The following is a 21,881-nucleotide window of genomic DNA, read 5'->3' on the forward strand; positions in this document are numbered from 1 at the left end:
CCAAAGCAGGAGATGCAGGAGACCTGGGTTCGATCCCTGGGTCAGGAAGATCCCCTGGAGAACAGAATGTCAACCCACTTCAGTATTCTTGCCTGGAGAATTCCATGGACAGAGGAGCCTTGCAGGCTACAGTCCATGGGGTCACAAAGAGTCGTACACGACCAAGCAACTAACACTAACATATGTCCTACAAACAGATTACCTTCTTTTTTTCCCCTCTGTGCTATACAGTAGGTTCTCATTAGTTACCTGTTTTATACCTAGTACTGTATATATAGTTTGAGCATTCTTTGGCATTGCTTTTCTTTGGGATTGGAATGAAAATTGACCTTTTCCAATCCCGTGGCCACTGCTGAGTTTTCCAAATTTGCTGGCATATTGAGTGCAGCACTTTCACAGCATCATCTTTCAGGATTTGAAATAGCTCAACTGGAATTCCATCACCTCCACTAGCTTTGTTTGTAGTGATGCTTTATAAGGCCCACTTGACTTCACATTCCAGGATGTCTGGCTCTAGGTGAGTGATCACACCATTGTGATTATCTGGGTTATGAAGACCTTTTTTGTACAGTTCTTCTGTGTATTCTTGCCACCTCTTCTTAATATCTTCTGCTTCTGTTAGGTCCATATCGTTTCTGTCCTTTATCGAGCCCATCTTTGCATGCAATGTTCCCTTGGTATCTCTAGTTTTCTTGAAGGGATCTCTCGTCTTTCCCATTCTATCATTTTCCTCTATTTCTTTGCATTGATCACTGAAGAAGGCTTTCTTATCTCTTCTTGCTATTCTTTGGAACTCTGCATTCAGATACTTATATCTTTCCTTTTCTCCTTTGCTTTTCACTTCTCTTCTTTTCACAGCTATTTGTAAGGCCTCCTCAGACAGCCATTTTGCTTTTTTTGCATTTCTCTTCCATGGGATGGTCTTGACCCCTGTCTCTTGTCATGAATGTCATGAATCTCTGTCCATAGTTCATCAAGCACTCTTGTCTATCAGATCTAGTCCCTTAAATCTATTTCTCACTTCCACTGTATAATATCACATGCTAGTAAAGCAATGCTCAAAATTCTTCAAGCCAGGTTTCAGCAGTACATGAACCATGAACTTCCAGATGTTCAAGCTGGTTTTAGAAAAGGCAAAGGAACCAGAGATCAAATTGCCAACATCCGCTGGATCATGGAAAAAGCAAGAGAGTTCCAGAAAAACACCTATTTCTGCTTTATTGACTATGCCAAAGACTTTGACTGTGTGGATCACAATAAACTGTGGAAAATTCTGAAACAGATGGGAATACCAGACCACCTGACCTGCCTCTTGAGAAACCTATATGCAGGTCAGGAAGCAACAGTCAAAACTGGACATAGAACAACAGACTGGTTCCAAATAGGAAAAGGAGTATGTCAAGGTTGTATATTGTCACCCTGCTTATTTAACTTATATGCAGAGTACATCATGAGAAACCCTGGGCTGGAAGAAGCACAAGCTGGAATCAAGATTGCCAGGAGAAATATCAGTAACCTCACATATGCAGATGATACCACCCTCATTGCAGAAAGTGAAGAGGAACTCAAAAGCCTCTTGATGAAAGTGAAAGAGGAGAGTGAAAAAGTTGGCTTAAAGCTCAGCATTCAGAAAACAAAGATCATGGCATCTGGTCCTATCACTTCATGGGAAATAGATGGGGAAACAGTGTCAGACTTTATTTTTTTGGGCTCCAAAATCACTGCAGATGGTGATTGCAGCCATGAAATTAAAAGGTGCTTACTCTTGGAAGGAAAGTTATGACCAACCTAGATAGCATATTGAAAATCAGAGACATTACTTTGCCAACAAAGGTCCGTCTAGTCAAGGCTATGGTTTTTCTAGTGGTCATGTATGGATGTGAGAATTGAACTGTGAAGAAAGCTGAGTGCCGAAGAATTGATGCTTTTGAACTGTGGTGTTGGAGAAGACTCTTGAGAGTCCCTTGGACTGCAAGGAGGTCCAACCAGTCCATCCTAAGGGAGATCAGTCCTGGGTGTTCATTGGAAGGACTGATGCTTAAACTGAAACTCTGATACTTAGGCCACCTCATGCGAAGAGTTGACTCATTGGAAAAGACCCTGATGCTGAGAGGGATTGAGGGCAGGAGGAGAAGGGGTTGACAGAGGATGAGATGGCTGGATGGCATCACTGACTCAATGGACATGAATCTGAGTGAACTCCTGGAGTTGGTGAGAACAGGGAGGCCTGATGTGCTGCGATTCATGGGGTTGCAAAGAGTTGGACACGACTGAGCGACTGAACTGAACTGTGTATATATGTCAATCCCAATCTCTCAGTTTAAAGGTATTTTTTTAAACTTTTTTCCTCTACAAGGCTTTCTTTCCTTTCATTCCCTGACACATTTCTTGAGAAAGTAGTTTAATATATTACTCCTTTTTCCTTCACTACTCTATCAACCCTTAAACCCAAAGAATCTGGCTTATTTTTCAATCCATCTGCTAAATGGCTTTCTCCAAAAGAATGAATCCTCAAAACAAATGTTTGTTTCTAAGTTTCAATTCCCTTGACATCTCTCTATCGTCAACACTGAGAAACCTTTTCTTTCTTGGATTGCTTGATGTAATATTATTCAAGTTTTCCTCTTCATTTTTCAGCTGCCTCTTCATGGCCTCTTTTGTAATTTCTTTTCCTCCCTCCTAAAAAATGGGAATTCTTATCTCCAAGTCTGTTCTTCTTGTGAGTGCCATCTCTTCCTGACTTACCCATTCAAAATTGGGGGTAACATCTCATAATTCTTTATACTATCCTGCATAACAATTCGCTTATAGCTTCCCAGGAAATGTGTGACTTAATTGACTACAAACAAGTGATTGGTTAAACTAAACAAATAGATTAGGCACCATTGCTATAAAATAAATAACCAACTATATAAAAATCAGTGAGCTTATTCAAGCCAGTGAACAAACGGAAGATCAAATTACTTCAGAAATAAACAGTAATCACAAGGAGAATTTTTAAAATTCTGAGCTTTTATACATTTACTTTCTTATAAGGATTGAAATGGTCAGAGGATAAAGCAATTATAGCAAGGAGCAAGGGAATGAATTCCTTACCTGTACTCTCTGACATACTTTTAAATGTACAGTGTTCTAATGCACAGACTATTTTATATTTATAAACATACAGTTGTATATAGTCTGGACTATTATAATAGCTTATTAGACTATTCAGTCAGTAAAGAATCTGCTTGGGTTCGATTCCTGGGTCAGGAAGATCTCCTGGAGAAGGAAATGGCAACCCACCCCAATATTCTTGCCTGGGGAATTCCATGAACAGAGGAGCCTGGTGGTCTGCAGTCCTTGGGGTCACAAGAATTGGACACAACTTAGCAACTAAACCACCACCATATAATTTTTACATGATTATATTTGTATATTTTTCACAGTAATATGGATAGGGTTCCCAGAATAATTCACCTCCCTCCCTGAGTTCAAAAGTAATTTTACGCTTTATTTCCTTTTATTTCATCAGCACCAAAATAGAAATGAGTCAGAGCTTCCCGACAAATGGCCTCCTGTGCCAGTCCCGAGTTGTAAATACATCTCTACACTTAAACCAGAACCTATAGGAGAAGGCAGTTGCCTCGGTGACCCTAAATCTAACCCCTAATTCACCAAGCCTAATTTATTTCCAGCCCAGTTCCTAAAAAAAAGACCTAAATCGCCTATCCTTGAAGTATCAGGCAAAGTACTAAGCCCTGTAAGGAACTCTTTTTTAGGAATGCTTTATTATTATTTTCTTTGGAGTATAGTTGATTTACAATGCTGTGTTAGTTTCAGGTGTACAGCAAAGTGACATTTTATCTGAGAGTTTGGGGTTTCCATAAAACAGACCCATGGACTCTTGGAGAAAAGACTTCAGTCTTGAAATGAGTGCTGGCACTAGGCTGGATCATGGAGGAGGGTCTCCACCTCCACGACCCTCCCCTGGCCCGTTGTCTCCCCAGTGTGCTTCCAGCCTGGCCATGAAAAGGCGTGGCAGGATCATTTGCCTCGAGCTTGTTGTCCAGCCACTGCCATGGCTTAGCCAGAAGGGAAACAATTGGGTTTAAATATTGTTAACGCTCTTCATTTGTGAAACAGGAGCCCCTTATTCTTGCCAAACCTCCATTTTTTTGGATTTTAAAAAATAAGTAGAGTAAGTAATCCAAGAATCTACTTAAAATCGCAGTTGTAGGAACTAGAGTCATGAAATCGTTGTCCGTATTTTAGTGGTGATGGCAGCTCTGTTCTGTCTACTTTACCGTGCCGCTCTCTCATGCATGCTGGAGGGTCCATTGTACTGTTTAATCATAACTACCTTGCTATTGTGTATTTTGGTTGGGGGACCTGGGCTTCAGCCAGGGCTAATATTCTCACTGGCATTTCTCAGAATTCTTCCAGCCTTTTAGGAAGCTGTGGGTACTGTGGACAATTACTACCCAGAGTACCTTCACCAGCATCCAGAGCCCAGGGTAAACTGAACAAATGTAAATGTGATGATTTGATGTAGATGACTAGGTCCCATCCAGGATTATCTAGACATTTTTTAATTGCAGTCATCTGTTCATTTCTAGCCCTTTCCACATTGACATGTATAGTTTATAGAGCTGTATCTGATTCCCATGGGCTTCAGAAACTAAAACATAAACAACTTTCCAAAGCTCTTTTGCCTTCAGAAATCTGGCCAGCTCTTACCTGTCTACATTTTTTGTGTATAAACAACCAGATATAAAATTTCCTGAGACCTAATATATGTATGTGTGTATATATATATAGTTTCCAACTTACTGTCAGTACCACATTACTCTTTAGAATTACAGGCAAAGTATTTGCCACTTCCTGCCTTTTCTGGCTGACTCATCACTGACAGTGACGAGGAGAGGTCAATAAATACCTTAAACATTCCAACTTCTGGTTTTAAAAATTGAGAGAGGATATAGCTCAGTGTCATGAAAGAGGATGGAACGATTGAGCCAAGAATCCAGGCTTGTTGTTCCAATCCTATAACAGGACACCCTCTGATAATTCTGTTATGGGACTAAGGAAAAACACTTCATATTGTACCAAACTTTAGAAATACTGGGTTGGCCAGAATGTCCATAACATCTTTTGGAAAAAAATCCGAATAGGCTTTTAGCCCAACCGAGTACTTGGGGTGCTAATGGTCTTAAAGCTTGTCTGGTTCCTCATCCATCTCTGCCCCTTCCCCATTCCCCCACCCTGGTCGCCCCCAGCTGTGACAGCCGTATCCAGAAGGTCACTCTCACTGCCCTCTTCCTGCAGATACAAAGGACATGAACGAATTCGAGACCGACAGCTTCTTCGCTCTGCATCACCGCCGAGGAGCCATCAAGCAGGCCAAAGTCCACCACGTCAAGTGCCATGAGTTCACAGCCACCTTCTTCCCACAGCCCACGTTTTGTTCCGTCTGCCATGAATTTGTCTGGTATGGTAACTCGCGTGTGATGCCAGGCTTCAGGTTATGCCTTGTATCACATTTTTTGTTTGTTTGTTTATTTATTTGGCTGTGTTGGGTCTTAGTTATGGCACACAGGCTTCAGAGCACAGGCTTAGTTGTTCTGAGGCCTGTGGGATCTTAGACCCCTGAGCAAGGACTGAACGCCCGTCCCCTGCATTACATGGCAGATTCTTAAACACTGGACCACCAGGGAAGTCCCATGATGCATCTTTTTAATCCACCAGGCCTGGCATGTTCCACCTTGGGGGGAGTGTACGGGAATAGGTACTAGCTGAGAGTTTCCAGTGGCCTCCCCTGGATTGAGAAGGCTCAAACGGTGTGATTCTAGAGAATATTTTCATAATAGAGCTCCTATAGCGCGAGGAATCCAGCTCCCTTAAGAAAGATTTCAAGGAAACTTTGGTTTCCAATTAAATGGGAAGTTTCTGGGGGTGAGTGGGGAGGGACAGAAGAGGGAGAGATCTTTATTGTAAGCACAGTTTTATAGTCAAAACTGCCACCAGCTCAACAACCCAACTGTGCTGCTAACTAAATGTCTGCAGAAGGCAACACTTGCCCATTGGAGCTGATGGGTTTCTATGTTTACAAGGCTCTTGGGTGTCTTAACAGCCCTCAAACAGAGATTGGTTTAAGCCTCACTAACCACAGCAGCGAAGGCTACGGTAGACTGGAGACTCAAAATGACTCCTATCTCTTGTTTCAGCCTCCCCCACTCTTTTGGGGTCTTCTATCCCATGGGTTCTTGCAGGATTTGTTAATGCACAACCTCTGGCTTAACCAGGGTATCCAAAGGTCAGGTAGACTTTTGGTGGATTTCCATCAACTGTCTTCATCTAATGACTTGAACTCCTTCCCTTCTAATAGTGAATGTTAACAGAATCAGTCTTAAGGTTGAGAATTTATTAGCTGCAACTGTTCTCAGATACTCAGAAAGAGGAAATAAAGTGTTATATGGATATCTTTGTTTATCTGTACTGAACTTAGTAAGACAGTGAAAATTTTTAAGTGTAGACATGGAAATTTGCTACTAGGATTCTGTGATCCATTTTTGGTTGGGCATTTTTTTGTCTGCATGTTTGTTTGGGAAATATGCAAACGAAAGGGAACAACTTTCCCTAAATGAGGAACAACTCCTCATTTATTGAATGTTCAGACTTTTCACAAAGCAGGTCCAAATAAGAGCGCACATTAACACTCTTGGCTAATAACAGACAAGGGCTGCTGATCAGAAAATGCTGTGTGAGAGTAGGAAGCTATGAGAGCTTGTTCATCTTTTACATGTTTTTGTTCTTGGTACTATAGTTGACTCTAAAGTCCATATACATATTCAAACATGTGCTTTATTGCAGGGGTCTGAACAAACAAGGCTACCAGTGTCAACGTAAGTAAGAAGGATTTCTGTTGTACTAGCATCATTTCTTTTGTTTAGTTGTCCCTTAACGTCTGAAAATCTCAAGCTATAGTTATTTCTTTTCAGAATGTAATGCAGCAATTCACAAGAAGTGTATCGATAAAGTAATAGCAAAGTGCACAGGATCAGCTATCAACAGCCGAGAAACTATGGTACGGACCTAGATTCGCCTTTGTCTGAAATATGATGATTTCATCCTGACATTGCCTTTAACAGCCCACTAATTCTTTTTTAAAGGACTTTTTAAAAAATTCTTTTCTTTTTGGTTGCAGTGGGTCTTTGTCGCTGCATGTGGGCTTTCTCTTGTTTCAAAGAGCAGGGGCTACTCTCTAGCTGCAGTGCTCGGGGCTTCTCATTGTGGTGGCTTTTCTTATTGCAGAGCATGGTCTCTAGGCTTGCAGGCTTCAGTCGTTGGGGTGCATGGGCTTTGTTGCTCCACAGGGTGTGGAACCTTCCAGATTTTTATCCACTGTACCACCAGGGAAGTCCAGCAACTCCCTAATTCTTGCTCATAATGCACAATTCTTAAGTTTTTCCATGCGTGTCAATATCCCTAAAACACTTTCCTCTTCAGTAATGATTGTTACTGAGACCTGAAACTAGTGTCTCGCCCTCTCCGTGTTTAATGTCCCCATAGATCAAATCAGAATCCTGAACAGAGGCTGCTTCAAATGAGATATTTTGAGGATTGTATGAGATATTACACTTATACAAGACAACACAGGTGACATTTGTCACAGCACCTGGCGGGACTGTTTTCTATGCCTTGTCTCTTCTGTTCATATATAACAAGTGTGAGAAGTCTTCCCACTGCTCACACTAATAAACCGATGCCTCTAGAGGAGGCATTATATAATATCTTCCCAAGGTGAAAGCACTCGTTCTAGGTTGAAAGAGAAAAGGAAATATTTATATTAAATTAGGAAGGGAAGTCCGTTGACATAACTCCCATTTAAACGAATAACTCTGGTCTCCTTCCTGAAATATTAACCCATCTGCCCAGAGGCGGCAGACTTCAGCTCTCTCCAGGTTACCTGAAACGAGTATCTCATGCCCTTGACCCAGAACAGCTAATGGCTTCCTGTCTTCATTGGACATGACTATAAGGCTTGACAAGTAAAACTCATGACTTCCAATACACATCATTGCAATGTTTTTATTATTCTGTTCATTCTGCAAAAGTCTCTGCTAGAGAAATGGAAAGTGGGGAACCCAGGGACACACGAACCATCACACTCTCTTGTTCCCTTTCAGTTCCACAAGGAGAGGTTCAAAATCGACATGCCGCACAGATTTAAGGTCTACAATTACAAGAGCCCAACCTTCTGTGAGCACTGTGGGACCCTGCTGTGGGGCCTGGCCAGGCAAGGACTCAAGTGTGACGGTGAGTCCCATGCGAAAGGTGCTTGGCGTCCCCACCAACTGAACATTCAGGGGGGTGGATTTGCAGCTTTGATGAGAGGACGAGGGAGGGAGGGAAGATGGAGATGACTGGCTTGTTCAGCCAGCCCGGAAGAGCCCCGTGGTCCTGAATGAGAAATTCCCGGATAACAAGCCGCTGCTGTTCTTTCCCTCCACCTGCCACCAGCCCATGTCTTATTTCCCAGAGAAGTGCACAGTCATTCAGGTCCCGTGTCCAGGCCCCTGGCCTGATGCCTTCTGAGGCACCCAGTCCTGGGAAGCAAGGAGGTGGCACGCTCCTCTGACTGGTCCCCTGCCCTGGCCTGTCCCTTCCTGACTGGCAGCTCCAGCCAGGCCCCTGCCACTCTCCCTGGAACCAGCAAGGACCATTCTGTCTGTGGCCCCATCGAGGAATGAGCCTGGTACATCTGCTGGGCTGCTGAAAAGTCCTGTACGGGAAAATTCCCTGGCTTACTGAAGCTGGCGCATCTGTCCCCAAAGCGTGCTGTGAACTCCAGCTGCACAGTTTAAGTGTTGGACGTGTCGGTCACTGAGTCATGTCCAGCTCTTTGCGACCCCGTGGACTGTAGCCTACCAGGCTCCTCTGTGCGTGGAATTCTCCAAGGCAAGAAGAGTGGAGTGGGTTGCCATTCCCTTCTCCAGGGGATCTTCCTGACCCAGGAGCTGAAGACAGGTCTCCTGCATTGCAGGCAGGTTGTTTGCCATCTCAGCCACTGGGGGAGCCTGCACAGGGAGCAGCCCAGCTCTGACAGGATGGCTCCTCCAGGTGACCTGACCACAGAGCCCGAGCTCACGCCCCTTTACCCATCCAGCTATTCAGTCTAACCAGAGAAAAAGCCAGACAGCCTTCTTGCTCTAAAAGCCCAGGTTGCTAAGGCAATAACCTTTAGAAAGTGAGATGCCATTTCACCAGGATTAGGAGGTAGGGAGGAAAAATTCCAACAAAAACCATCAGAGCCCTTCTGCCTTTGGAGTGGGGCTGAGAGGGGACAGAGCCTAGATAATGTGTTCAAAGCAAAGGTGCCCCACTCAGCAGGGAGCATTTTATTCTCAATTAAAAGATTTTTTATTGGAGTATAGTTGACGTACACTTTTGTTAATTACTTCTATACAGCAAAATGATTCAATTATATATATACATACACACACACACACACACATATTATATAATGTGCATACATTTATATGCATTTTTTAACACACTTTTTTCCATTATGGTTTATCCTAGGATATTGATGAAACATGCGTGTTTGCTAAGTCACCTTAGTCATGTCTGACTCTGCAACCCCATAGATGGGCGCGTGCCAGGCTCCTTTGTCCATGGGAATCTCTAGGCAAGAATACTACAGTGGGTTCCTCTGCCCTCCTCCAGGAGATCTTCCCAACCCAGGGATACCCATGTCTCTTAAATCTCCTGCGTTGGCAGGCAGGTTCTTTACCACTAGTGCCGCCTGGGAAGCCCACTGATTAAACATAGAAACCACTTTATTTTTTGTGGGTGACCCCATTTTAACTTATGCCACTGCCTAATGTGTGTTGGGTCTTTTAAGTGATAAAGGGGGCTGACCTAGCAGGAGGATCGCCCTTAGATGCCTCCTTATCCACATCCCAGGTGTATCTGCAGGTCTGGTGGAGCCTGGAGTGACATCTTAAGGAAGGCAGGTGATGTTAGGTTTTTCAACTCATTGCTGAAGGCAAACCCACAGGTAGTCAAAATTCATCTGAACCAGAGAAACCTCTGCTGCCCAGGGACCACCACACACTTTCCTGTCTACGCCTGCTCAACGATCCGTGGGTGGGTGGCCTGGCATTGTGTAGAGTGTCTTTAGGAGTTCACAGGCAACAGGTAACTGGAGGATTTCTGAGTGGACAAACAGGACAGGAATAATCAAATCCACACCTGATGGCACCTCGAGTCTGATGGTCTTGGACATCAGGGTTTTCTTCCCTGGAGCCCATCACCCCACCTGCAGAGGACACGCTCGTCCCAGCAGTGGCTGCTGCCTCTGAGCTCAGAACTCCCGCTAGGATTCCTTAGCATTATTCCATGGCTTCCACGCCCTGCTCTGTCCCGTCATTTCCCAACATTCTTTCTTCTCTGTTCCGTTCTCTTCTTTCATTTCCTGTCCTCTGGCCTTCCTTACTTTCCCTCCCTCTCTTCTCCCTTCCTCTCTCCCACTCCTTCCTCCCCCTTGCCCCGAGTCATTCTCTGTTCTTGCTGGAACCCCGCGAGGCGGGGTGCTGTCTGCTCCCTCCTCATGCCCCTGTCTGCATCTCCACCTCCCACTCTCTCCCCTGGGTCTCCCCCCATCTCTGCCTCCCTCTCTCTTCTTCTTGCTCTCCTGTAAGCCTACTGCCTAAGTACGGTCCCCTCTTATCCTGATCCTGTCTCCTTCCTCTGGCTGCTGAAATTTGCATGAAATTAGTCATCAGAGGAACTGTTTGCACTCACGGAGGTTCAGTTATCACCTACTAGGTTCGTAACAGGCTTCTGACATTTTGATCCTGGTGGGCAGGGAGCCTTTCTGCACGGCACATCAGAGAGGAGCTTAGATCTGGTACACTTTTAAACAGTAAGATGCTCAATCCCTGCTAACTGCCTCCCTCTCTCTGCCTTGCAGTCATGGGTAGGAAATGGGAGCTGGGGCTGCCCAGCATAAAACCTGTATCTGGGAGCCCAGGAAGAGTCAAGTAAATCAGACAGGGTTCAGAAGAGAGAGGCCATTATAAGTAGCATCTTTACTGTATTAAAGATTTCACTTCTGATGGGTTTTTTACAACTATCTATGGTTTATACTTACTTACATAGAAAATGCTATTTTGTTTTATTGTGAATGGTTTGTTTACCTAGTGAAAACTAAAGGTAAAGTCAGCTAAAGTATCATCTAAATATTTCAATAACATTTTGAAAGATGAAAGAAAAGTTGTCTTTGGTGAGCACCTTTTGGAGGCCAGTCACTGTGCTCGGTTTGTGCACACAAATGGACGGCAGCCTTCCTTGCCATCAACAAGGCTCTGGCTCTGCCTCGAGCAGGAGTCGTGTCCCAGCATCATGACAAAAGGCACCTGCTGTGTGCATGAGTATCTCAGTGAAGCGGAGGTGGATGCTTGGTGGCATCATAAGAGCACCGCCCTAATATCTGTCTTCAGCGTCTCCCTCTGCGGGGAAGATGGTGCTGGGGGGTTGACAGTTGTCTGTTGGACATACCTGCACCCAAAACAGATCGTGTTCAGAGTGTCTAGAAGTTGGTTCTGTCGCCCTTGCTCACGGCGTTGCTTCTCTTTCAGCATGTGGCATGAATGTGCATCACAGATGCCAGACAAAGGTGGCCAACCTTTGTGGTATAAACCAGAAGCTGATGGCTGAAGCACTGGCAATGATCGAGAGCACTCAGCAGGTAGGATTGGCTTTTAGGGGACAAGTTCCCGCAGTTTCAACTCAACAAGGACTATTTCAGTCCCTTCACTCTTGGACTTGTAGCAACTGTATGCGGCAACCTGGAATCTGTTTCCAAGCACTTGCCTTGACCCTGGCTTTGATCTGCATGTCCACATCCCCACTTTGAGATGTTTATTTAATGCATTTTGCTTGTGTGGATCTTTGTAAGAGCTTAAATTCTTCATGGAATGAGCAGGGGCACAAACAAATGTATTCATTAAAATTATTGAGGATTCATTGCTAGCTTTATACCTTTATTATAGCTTTATTATATTCATAAATATTAATAAATAATAAATATATTAAAATATTAATAATTATATATTATATTCATTGCTAGCTTTATTATAAAATGACTGTGTAATAGCTGGTGAGAAAAACATTTGCTGAAATCATCTCCAAAATGCCCCCAAAACACTGAATCCGAGGCAGCTTTGCCTTTCACTCAGTAGCATGCTGAATCCTCACATCTGTGAACAAACCCTCTTTGAGACTTGGCTTTGGGACTTCCCTGGTGGTCCAGTGGTTAAGACTTCACCTTCCAATGCAGGAAGTGTGAGTTTGATCCCTGGTCAGGGAGCTAGGATCCCACACGCCTCGCACCAAAGAACCAAAACATAAAACAGAAGTAGTATTGTCACAACTTCAAGAAAGACTTTAAAAATAGTCTGCTCTAATAAAAAAAAAAAAAAAATCTTAAAGACTTGGCTTTGCCTACTTGAGCTATTTTTCCATCCATTGGTCTTTGATTCCTATTTGTGACTGAGTGCTGTGGGGAGTGTGGGAAAAACCAGTGAGCCCCCAGAAAATATGAAGGAAGTAAGCACGCTTTGCTGGTGCGTAAAATATAATAGATGTTCACAGGGTGTGGGATCCTAAGAGAGTGCCGAGGAGGAGGAGAGGTTTGGTTATCCTACATACTCAGGGATCTGAAATGGCTTCGTGACCATGGACAGCAGCATGCATGGTCCCGTCCATGGTGGGTGGGTAGGTGGGTGGTCTGACTCTTTGTTTGTAACCCAGGCTCGCTGCTTAAGAGATTCTGAGCACATCTTCAGAGAAGGTCCAGTTGAAATTGGTCTCCCATGCTCCATAAAAGGTGAAGCAAAGCCGCCGTACGTACCAGGACCAGGGAAAAAAGGTAGCTATCCCTATTCACCATGGAATTGTCATCAGTAATTAATCCTGATTAACCTTAACCTGAGTCGAGGACTTCCCTGGTGGCTCAGAAGGTAAAGAATCTGCCTGCAATGCAGAAGACCCGGGTTTGATCCCTGTGTCGGGAAGGTTCCCCTGGAGAAGGGAATGGCTACCCACTCCAAGTATTCTTGCCTGGAGAAGCCCATGGACAGAGGAGCCTGGCAGGCTACAGTCCATGGGGTCACAAAGAGTTGGACACAACTGAGCAACTAACACTTTCACTAAGACTTTCTGGGCTAAAGTCTCCCTTTACCTGGCCTGATAAATGATTCTTTTCTAGTTAGAAATTACTGACCTAGCCACCCACAAAAAGGCTTCTACTTCTAGAAGTAAAACCAAAATACAGCCCACTAGAAAAGCTTTGTAAGCGGATAGGGGTTGTGGGAAGTTGGGGTGGGGGTAGAAGATGGGGCAAACTTTTCCTCAGAATTTTAGAATGTTATTCCCTGCCATGGTCTGACTGTTTTACAAAACTGAATCCTCCATAGAGCACTAAGGTAGAAATACCACAGACCATCTTATTCTGTACTTTGAGTCTTTACTGAAAAGTTTAAGATTAGAATGGGGAAGAATAGCCAACATCCTTAACATTTATGACATTATGGAAGTTCATCCAGCCTCCTGTTGGAAGGTGCTTTTTGAGAGGTTGTGACTGTGTGATTCTTTTTCAATTTTTATTTTTTTAACACCAAAACCATTCTGTATTGAGGTATAGCCAATTAATTAATGTTGTGTGTAGTTTCAGGTAAACAGCAGAGGGACTCAGCTATATGTATACATGTGATTCTGAGTAGTTTCAACATATATTATAAAATACTTATTTTCCTTGGACTCAGAATGTGAAAGACAAACCTGGAGTGGTAAAGACTCTTCCTGCCAGTGCAGGAGACACAAGAGATGCAGCTTCAGTCCCTGGATGGGAAAGATCCCCTGGAATAGGACATGGTAATCTGCTCCAGTATTCTTGCTTGGAAAATTCCATGGACAGAGAGGCCTGGCAGGCTACAATCCATGGAGTCTCAAAGAGTTGGACATGACTGAGCACACACATAATTCCAACCACAAAAATGATAGGATAATTATGTGCTATGAGATGCCATCAAGTGATATCACAGTAGATAAATGTGTCAATCAACATGTTATGCATGTTAACTTAACACAATGTGATATGTCAAGTGTATTTCAATTTTAAGAAAAGAAATTTTATAAGAGGGTGAGAGGAAGGTTCCAGAAAAGTTGGTCTACAACTTCTCTGGCATGGGGTGAAGAATAAATTGTCTGTAAATTTTTTTAAAGACGTGTTTGGATTAGATTTGGGAAAGGTCTCTGGGTAAACCATGTCTCAGAGACAATCAAAATAGGCAGCATCTTGACCTGAAGACTGTGGCGAATGCTTCCATTCGCGTCTTCAATGATCTGCTATCCAGCTCTTCTTCCCTACATGGTAGGTCACAGAAATTGATGCCATTACGCCTGCAAGCCATGCAAGCAATGAGGAGTCATCTTCCCTCTAGTTCGGCTAAAATCCCTATGTGTCTGTGATCCGGCATTATCTAAAGTGCTTGTTCCTGCTGCAGAGATGGTCTTTTGCTGGTTGGAATGTTTCTTAACCTGACATTTTCCCCAGTCTGTCCCATAAAGAGACACGGTCCACCCCCCAGATGCCTGGCTTCCAGGCAGGAGGTGCTCCTTTTGCCCTGCAGGAACCCCTTTCTGAACTGCTGCAGATGAAACTTTAGAACAGGATATGAAAAAGAAAGCAGGTCTCAGAATAGCTAGGATGACCCTCCGCTGTTCCTTATTTCCTTTTAACCACTGGCCTATCATTTTCAGAGCCTCAGGGGATCTCCTGGGAGTCTCCCTTGGAAGAGATGGAGAAAGTATGCCATCGTCCAGAACCTGAGCCGAACAAAGAAAGAGGTTCTCTGCGTATGAAACTAAAAATCGAGGATTTCACCTTGCACAAAATGCTGGGGAAAGGAAGTTTTGGCAAGGTATGATACTGTATGTAGGATTCTGTGGGCCAGATGAGAGAAACTGAGAAGCAAAGCTCTGGCCAGCGGAACTGAGCTGGTGGGACCAAAACCAGGCATGGTGTGCAGAGAGAGGCTTCCTGGGTGGGAGCTGTGATGTGATGTGATGTATGTTAGAGACCAGAGAGATGTCTGAATCAAAAGGGATCCAGGAGCTTCCCTGGTGGCTCAGGCGGTAAAGAATCTGCCTGCAAAGCAAGAGACCTGGGTTCTGTCCCTGGGTTGGGAATATCCCCTGGAGGAGGGCGTGGCAACCCGCTCCAGTGTTCTTGCCTGGAGAATCCCCATGGACAGAGGAGCCTGGCGGGCTACAGTCCATGGGGTTGCACAGAGTCGGACACAGCTGAACGACTAAGCACAGGGAGCTCTTGGGAGCGGCAGCCTCTACTCCCTGGGGAAAAACAGTTCCAGCTATCTCACTTTGAAGGTGTTCATCCCACCAGCTTATGAGTGTGGTATCTTTGGATGCCAACGAAGCAGGAAGGTGCTCCGGCCAGTTCCTGTCTCATAGATATTTTTGTTTCATTGGTGGTTTTGTTGTTGTTTTGCTCCTTTTTTCAACCCAGAGTCTGGTTTTACTTTCCTTATGATTTTTTTCTCAGTGTTGTCTTAGCTTAGGGCTACTGTAATAAAATACCACAGAGGGGGGCAGCTTCAACAGCAGAAATGTATCTCTCCCAGTTCTGGAGGCTGGACATCCAGGATCAAGGTATGGACAGGGCTGTTCCTCCTGAGGCCTCCCTCTCTCCCAGGTGTAGACGCGGTCTTCTCCCTGTGTCATCACATGGCCATTCCTCTGTGTCCCAATTCCCTCCTCTTATGAGGATGCCAATTCTATGGCATCAGGGCCCATCCTAATGACCTCATTTGAACACAATCATCTCTCTAAAGACCCTGTCTCCAAATAAGGTCACACTCTCAGGTGCTAGGGTTTTAGGACTTCAGCATATGAATTATTAAGGTTCCTCTGGTGGCTCAGATGGTAATGAATCTACCTGCAATGCGAGAGACCTGGGTTTGATCACTGGGTCATAAAGATTCCAGAGGAGCCTGTCCATGGAATTATTTGGAAGGGACACAGTGCAGCCCAGAATTACAGCCATAACTTGAGTATCTTAGGAAAAGTTTCACGGAGGAGTCCCTCCTCTCAATTATTCCCGCCGCTCACTCAACGTATGGGCTCTCTGTCATGGAGGGTGAGGAGGAGGAGGAAAACATAGTCTAAGAAATTATAATCAACTCTCAGTGACAAGCAGATTGTCAAGTCAGTGATTGTAAAGAGGGATGTCATGGAATACAGGCTTTTAGGTTATCTTGGCTATGAAGGATATCTCATGTATTAATGAAATCCTCAGTTGTTTTTTTATTTATATTGGATGTCACTTCTGGGAGAATTTTAGCCAGAGACTACTGTTCCATGAATTTGTGCAACCAAGGCCAGCATTATACTCAGCACCTGCTCACCAGACTTGGGCTGTAAAACTTACCCAGTTTAATAATAAACAAGCTGAAATACAACTAGGTCTTGCCATGGCTGAATGACTTTGTGCTGCTAGTAGAGGTTGGGTTTAGTACCAAGGAATTGCCTTTGGCAAAACCCACTTGGCCCTGCCAACTGTAGCCAGTAGCTATTAATTTGTTCCCACAATAGCACGAACCATCGCAGGCTCTCTTGGTGTTATTCTGAGTGCAGTAGGCAGTTTTACAGCCAGTCTTCATTAAAAGGTAGCATCAACTAATGTGCCATGATAGCCTGTTACCAAAAATTGAAAGGACATTATAGAGATGGAGATTGCCTTTTCGATTTCCTAGTTTAAGTTTGGTTTGGGAAATGTTTTATTGAAAGAAGCAGTTACCAAAAGAGGATTTCTAATTGTTATAGAAATGTTTTTCTTTGTTCTCTGGATAGATTTCTACTTTTCAACATGGTTAACACAGCTTTAAGTTAAACCTACCTGCCTTAGTAAATAACCCAATGTACAGCTGAGAGCTTCAGTAGCCTCGGCTCTATGACTAAGCTCCTCCCCATCAGAATCCCAGATCCCTGCACCCCGAGGGGACCCCACTGTGGGAACCCAGTGAAGGGGGGAGCCCCAAAGCAGAATATATTTCCTCTTCTTGAACTCCAAAACTTGTTCTTATTTTTCTCTTTTTTCACTCTCTATAGATATGGTTCCTTATCAAAATGGTAGCCTGTCTATTTTGGTTCTCCATCGATTTTAGGCCCAGGAGAATAAATGGCTTGTTTTCTGGGGTTATGCTCGTTATTTCCCTGATGGCTCAGATGGTAAAGATTCTGTCTGCTATGCAGGAGACATGGGTTCGATCCCTGGATTGGGAAGATCGCCTGGGGAAGGGAATGGCTACCAAGTCTGGTATTCTCACCTGGAGAATTCCATGGACAGAGGAGCCTGGCGGGCTACAGTCCGTGGGGTCGCAAAGAGTTGGACGCAACTGAAGGCAATGGCACCCCACTCCAGAACTTTTGCCTGGAAAATCCCATGGACAGAGAAGCCTGGTAGGCTGCAGTCCATGGGGTCGCTAGAGTCAGACATGACTGAGCGATTTCACTTTCACTTTTCACTTTCATGCATTGGAGAAGGAAATGGCAACCCACTCCAGTGTTCTTACCTGGAGAATCCCAGGGACGGGGAGGCCTGGTGGGCTGCCGTCTCAGGGGTCACACGGAGTTGGACACGACTGAAGTGACTTAGCAGCAGCAGCAGCAGCAGAGTGACTCACACTTTCACCTTCATGCCTGAATTCTCATCTAAGCTCTACCCTCTCTTATCAAGCCAGCTACCCCCAAACCTGTCTGCATTGTATTATTTTAAACATAGACACATGCATTTTCACTATTGGTGTGTCATCATGAACTTCAGCATTCCTCAAAAGTCACTAAAAGAAGCAAACAATGAGTGGGTTTTTTGAAGTATAGTTGCTTTACGGTATTATATTAGCTTCTGAAGTGTTGTAACATAGTGATTCAGTAGTTTTATAGATTGTACTCTAAAGTTACTACAGAATAATGGCTCTGTTTTGCTGTGAGATTCAGTATATCCCTGTTGCTTATTTATTTTACACAGAGCAGTTTGTACCTCTTAATTCCATGCGCTTGTCTTGGCCCTCCTCCCCCCGACTGGAAACCACTGGTTTGTTCTCTATATCCGTGAGTCTGCTTCTGTTTTGTTACACACATTCGTTTTGGTTTTAGATTCCAATGACTGTCATTCAGAAAGCATTTTAGGGTTCACAAGTCGCTTCCCCACCTGGATGTGTGATTTTCGCAACAGTCCTGTAAGTCAGCAGTGTGGTGACAGTTATGGCTTTTCCACGTTAGGGAACCGAAGCCCAGGGAGGTTCCTTTGTGAGCCCACATTCCCACAGCCAGTAAATGTCTGTGGAACGAGGCCAGAGCTGCGGCTTTCTGTCTCCTCAGGCCGTGTCCTCACTACCGTCAGTTGTCTGTGGCTTGCATCACCTGCAAGAGTGCAGGCTGGAGCAACCCTCCATTGTAAGCCATCTGGTGTCCTGTCTTATAAGATGCCTGAAATTGAGTGGGAAAAGTCAGCTTTGGAGTCAGATTTTCCACTGAGTAGCTCTGTGAGTTTGAGAAAGTTACCCTTTGACCCTAGGTTTCTGTTATTATTACTATCTGTACTAAAATTAGATAGCATGCGTAAAGCCTGTAGCAGAATGTCTGACACATAGTAGGTCTTGAAGATAATGTTAGTGTCTGTGCCGTCAGAGGAAATGCTATGCATTCTTTAAGTACATCAGGACAGTTGGATTTCTCACATATGCTTTTTGGCCTTGAAAAAGTGGATAAAACGTGGAGTAAGGTTTTATGCTCATTTTTATTGATTATTTCAAAAGCAGTCAAGTCTTCCTCTTCATTGCTCACTGCTGCTTCCTCAATACATATTTTTCTCTGATTTTTTTTTTATAAACTTGGGTCTCTGGGCAGACAGGACACTTTTAAAAAAAATGTTATTGGCGTATAGCTGATTTAGTGTTGTGTATCTGCTGTACAGTAAAGTGAATCAGCTACACAAGTACACGTATCCCCTCTTCTCTGGATTTCCTTCCCATTTCAGTCCAAGCATTGGGTAGCGTTCCCTCAACTATATAGTGGGTTCTCATTGGTTATCTGTTTTATCCATAGCAGTGTGTGTGTATCAATCCCAACCTCCTAATCTATCCCCCTTGATGTCCATGCTTTTGTTCTCTATATCTGTGTCTCTGTTTCTGCTTTGCAAATAGGTTCATCTGTACGATTTTTCTAGATTCCACTTTTTTAAACAGAATCCTTTCAGGGGCTGAGAATAACCCATCTGATTTTGTGAAACCCTTTGAAAGGTAGAGTGGATGAAGCTGTTAATAGCATCCCACGCCAGGAAAACTCGGTTTGTCTCTATAAAGGGGATAGAGGAGGATTGGAGAATTAATTCTGTTTCCACCCCCAGTACATCTCTCTCAGCATGTCATGACTCTTCTTTATCGAGTGTCAATCCAAATGCTAAAATAACTCTGCTTCTTCTCCTTCCTTCCAGGTCTTCCTAGCAGAGTTCAAGAAAACCAATCAGTTTTTCGCAATAAAAGCCTTAAAGAAAGATGTGGTTTTGATGGACGATGACGTGGAGTGCACAATGGTAGAGAAGAGGGTCCTCTCCTTGGCCTGGGAGCATCCGTTCTTAACACATATGTTCTGCACATTCCAGACCAAGGTAAGGCTTCTGCCCAGATGGTCCTTCATCTCTACATCCTCAACCAGTAGGTCGGGGTGCTCCTGCAGAACAGGAGACATGGGGCGCTCACTCCATGTATTTCTTCTTTGAGTCCACCTTCCATCCATCTAAGCAAGCCTTTAACAGTTGTTTAGAGGGGAAGAAACTTGTTTGAAAAGAAACAAGTTTTCTTGTTTGGAAAAATGCAGGAAACTTGAATTTTCTAATGCATTTGACTGGGGAAAGGGCCTTCTGGTTTTGCTTGCTTTCTTTTTAGAATTCAGTTTAACTTCTATAACAAGGATTCTAAGCAGTGTGTGATTTGCTTAACAAAGCAGTGCTTTGTGAAAGGGAAAAGGTGTGACATCTGTTCATCTACCATACATGTATTTCAGGAGACAAAATTTGGAAAAATGGATCAAAATGTGTGTGTACTGTTATTTCCCTTTAAAAGGCCAGTAGAAGATCATCCTTTAGAGCATACTTTACCAGGAACTGAGCAGTCAGATAAAACTGTGAATTTTGTCAAAAATGCCTCTTATTTTGGGAGAATGTTCCTCCTGATCTGCTTTATCTTTAAAAGTAAAAAAAAAAAAAGCACTTTTTTTCTAACTTAAAAGTTATTCAGGATGATTTTAGAAAATTTGCTTATTTGCTTAAAGAAAATCATATATATCCCATTACTTGGGTATAGTCGCCATTACTATGTCAAAGTTTATCCTTCTAGATTTCCCCCCCATTCGGTTTATAAAAATAAAAATAACCAGTTAGTGTAAATACCTCCTGCTCTGTAACTTGCACTTTAACACTCTGTACATTTCCTGACATCTGTAGATATCCTTCTGCAATGTGGTTTATCTCATTAGGCTAATTCTAAACTTTGTTCTGATTTAAATAACACTGAAATGAACATTCCTGTAGATCAGTCATCTGTATAAACATTATGGTTTTCTATTTTCCTACTGTACTTCACCCTGTCCGCATGGGTAAGGCCTAGAATTGTGTTGTACGTAGCCAAGAATAATAAGCAGACCCATGGGGAGCTGTGTGGTTAAGATCCAAAGAAAATGAGGAAGTTTTTCTCTTGTTCTATTTCAAGCCTTGATGATAATGTACTACCTTAGTATAAGTAGCATCTTCTGCCTCCAGCCACAGAAGTGTTAGTGGGGAAACTGGGAATCAGCCAGTAAATGTGGACGGTCACTTAGGGATTTCGTCACCACTTCTCCAGCTGCCAATAGACTCTCAAGTGTTTAATTAGGGAATAGATGAGTAAATGTACTTAGCTAAAATAAGGAAAGATATAAGCATCTGAATGCAGAGTTCCAAAGAATAGCAAGAAGAGATAAAAAAGCCTTCCTCAGCGATCAATGCAAAGAAATAGAGGAAAACAACAGAATGGGAAGGACTAGAGATCTCGTCAAGAAAATTAGAGATACCAAGGGAACATTTCATGCAAAGATGGGCTTGATAAAGGACAGAAATGGTATGCACCTAACAGGAGCAGAAGATATTAAGAAGAGGTGGCAAGAATACACAGAAGAACTGTACAAAAAAGAGCTTCACGACCCAGATAATCACGATGATGTGATTACTGACCTAGAGCCAGACATCTCAGAATGTGAAGTCAAGTGGGCCTTAGAAAGCATCACTACGAACAAAGCTAGTGGAGGTGATGGCATTCCAGTTGAGCTATTTCAAATTCTAAAAGATGATGCTGCGAAGGTGCTGCACTCAATATGCCAGCAAATTTGGAAAACTCACCAGTGGCCACAGGACTGGAAAGGGTCAGTTTTCATTCCAATCCCAAAGAAAGGAAATGTGAAAGAATGCTCAAACTACCACACAATTGTACTCATCTCACATGCTAGTAAAGTAATGCTCAAAATTCTCCAAGCCAGGCTTTAGCAAAACATGAACTGTGACCTTCCAGATGTTCAAGCTGGTTTTAGAAAAGGTAAAGGAACCAGAGATCAAATTGCCAACATCTGCTGGATCATGGAAAAAGCAAGAGAGTTCCAGAAAAGCATCTATTTCTGCTTTATTGACTATGCCAAAGCCTTTGACTGTGTGGATCACAATCAACTGTGGAAAATTCTGAAAGAGATGGGAATACCAGACCACCTGACCTGCCTCTTGAGAAACT

At 43.6% G+C, this 21,881-nt stretch overlaps 1 protein-coding gene across 3 annotated transcripts in view; it reads left to right on the top strand.

Moving 5' to 3' along the window:
• Positions 1-21,881, top strand: part of PRKCQ (protein kinase C, theta) — a 137,940-nt gene that overhangs the window by 56,844 nt on the left and 59,215 nt on the right. For all 3 annotated transcript variants that reach the window (XM_010853152.1, XM_010853153.1, XM_010853151.1), the window contains 8 exons: positions 5,308-5,470; positions 6,853-6,884; positions 6,981-7,066; positions 8,169-8,298; positions 11,625-11,734; positions 12,799-12,916; positions 14,809-14,969; positions 19,562-19,735. In XM_010853152.1, the coding sequence (XP_010851454.1) occupies positions 5,308-5,470; positions 6,853-6,884; positions 6,981-7,066; positions 8,169-8,298; positions 11,625-11,734; positions 12,799-12,916; positions 14,809-14,969; positions 19,562-19,735 (974 nt within the window). The remainder of the gene's footprint in view (positions 1-5,307; positions 5,471-6,852; positions 6,885-6,980; positions 7,067-8,168; positions 8,299-11,624; positions 11,735-12,798; positions 12,917-14,808; positions 14,970-19,561; positions 19,736-21,881) is intronic.

This window comes from Bison bison, unplaced genomic scaffold, assembly GCF_000754665.1.
Source record: "Bison bison bison isolate TAMUID 2011002044 unplaced genomic scaffold, Bison_UMD1.0 scf7180017864323, whole genome shotgun sequence".
Lineage (NCBI taxonomy): Eukaryota > Metazoa > Chordata > Mammalia > Artiodactyla > Bovidae > Bison > Bison bison.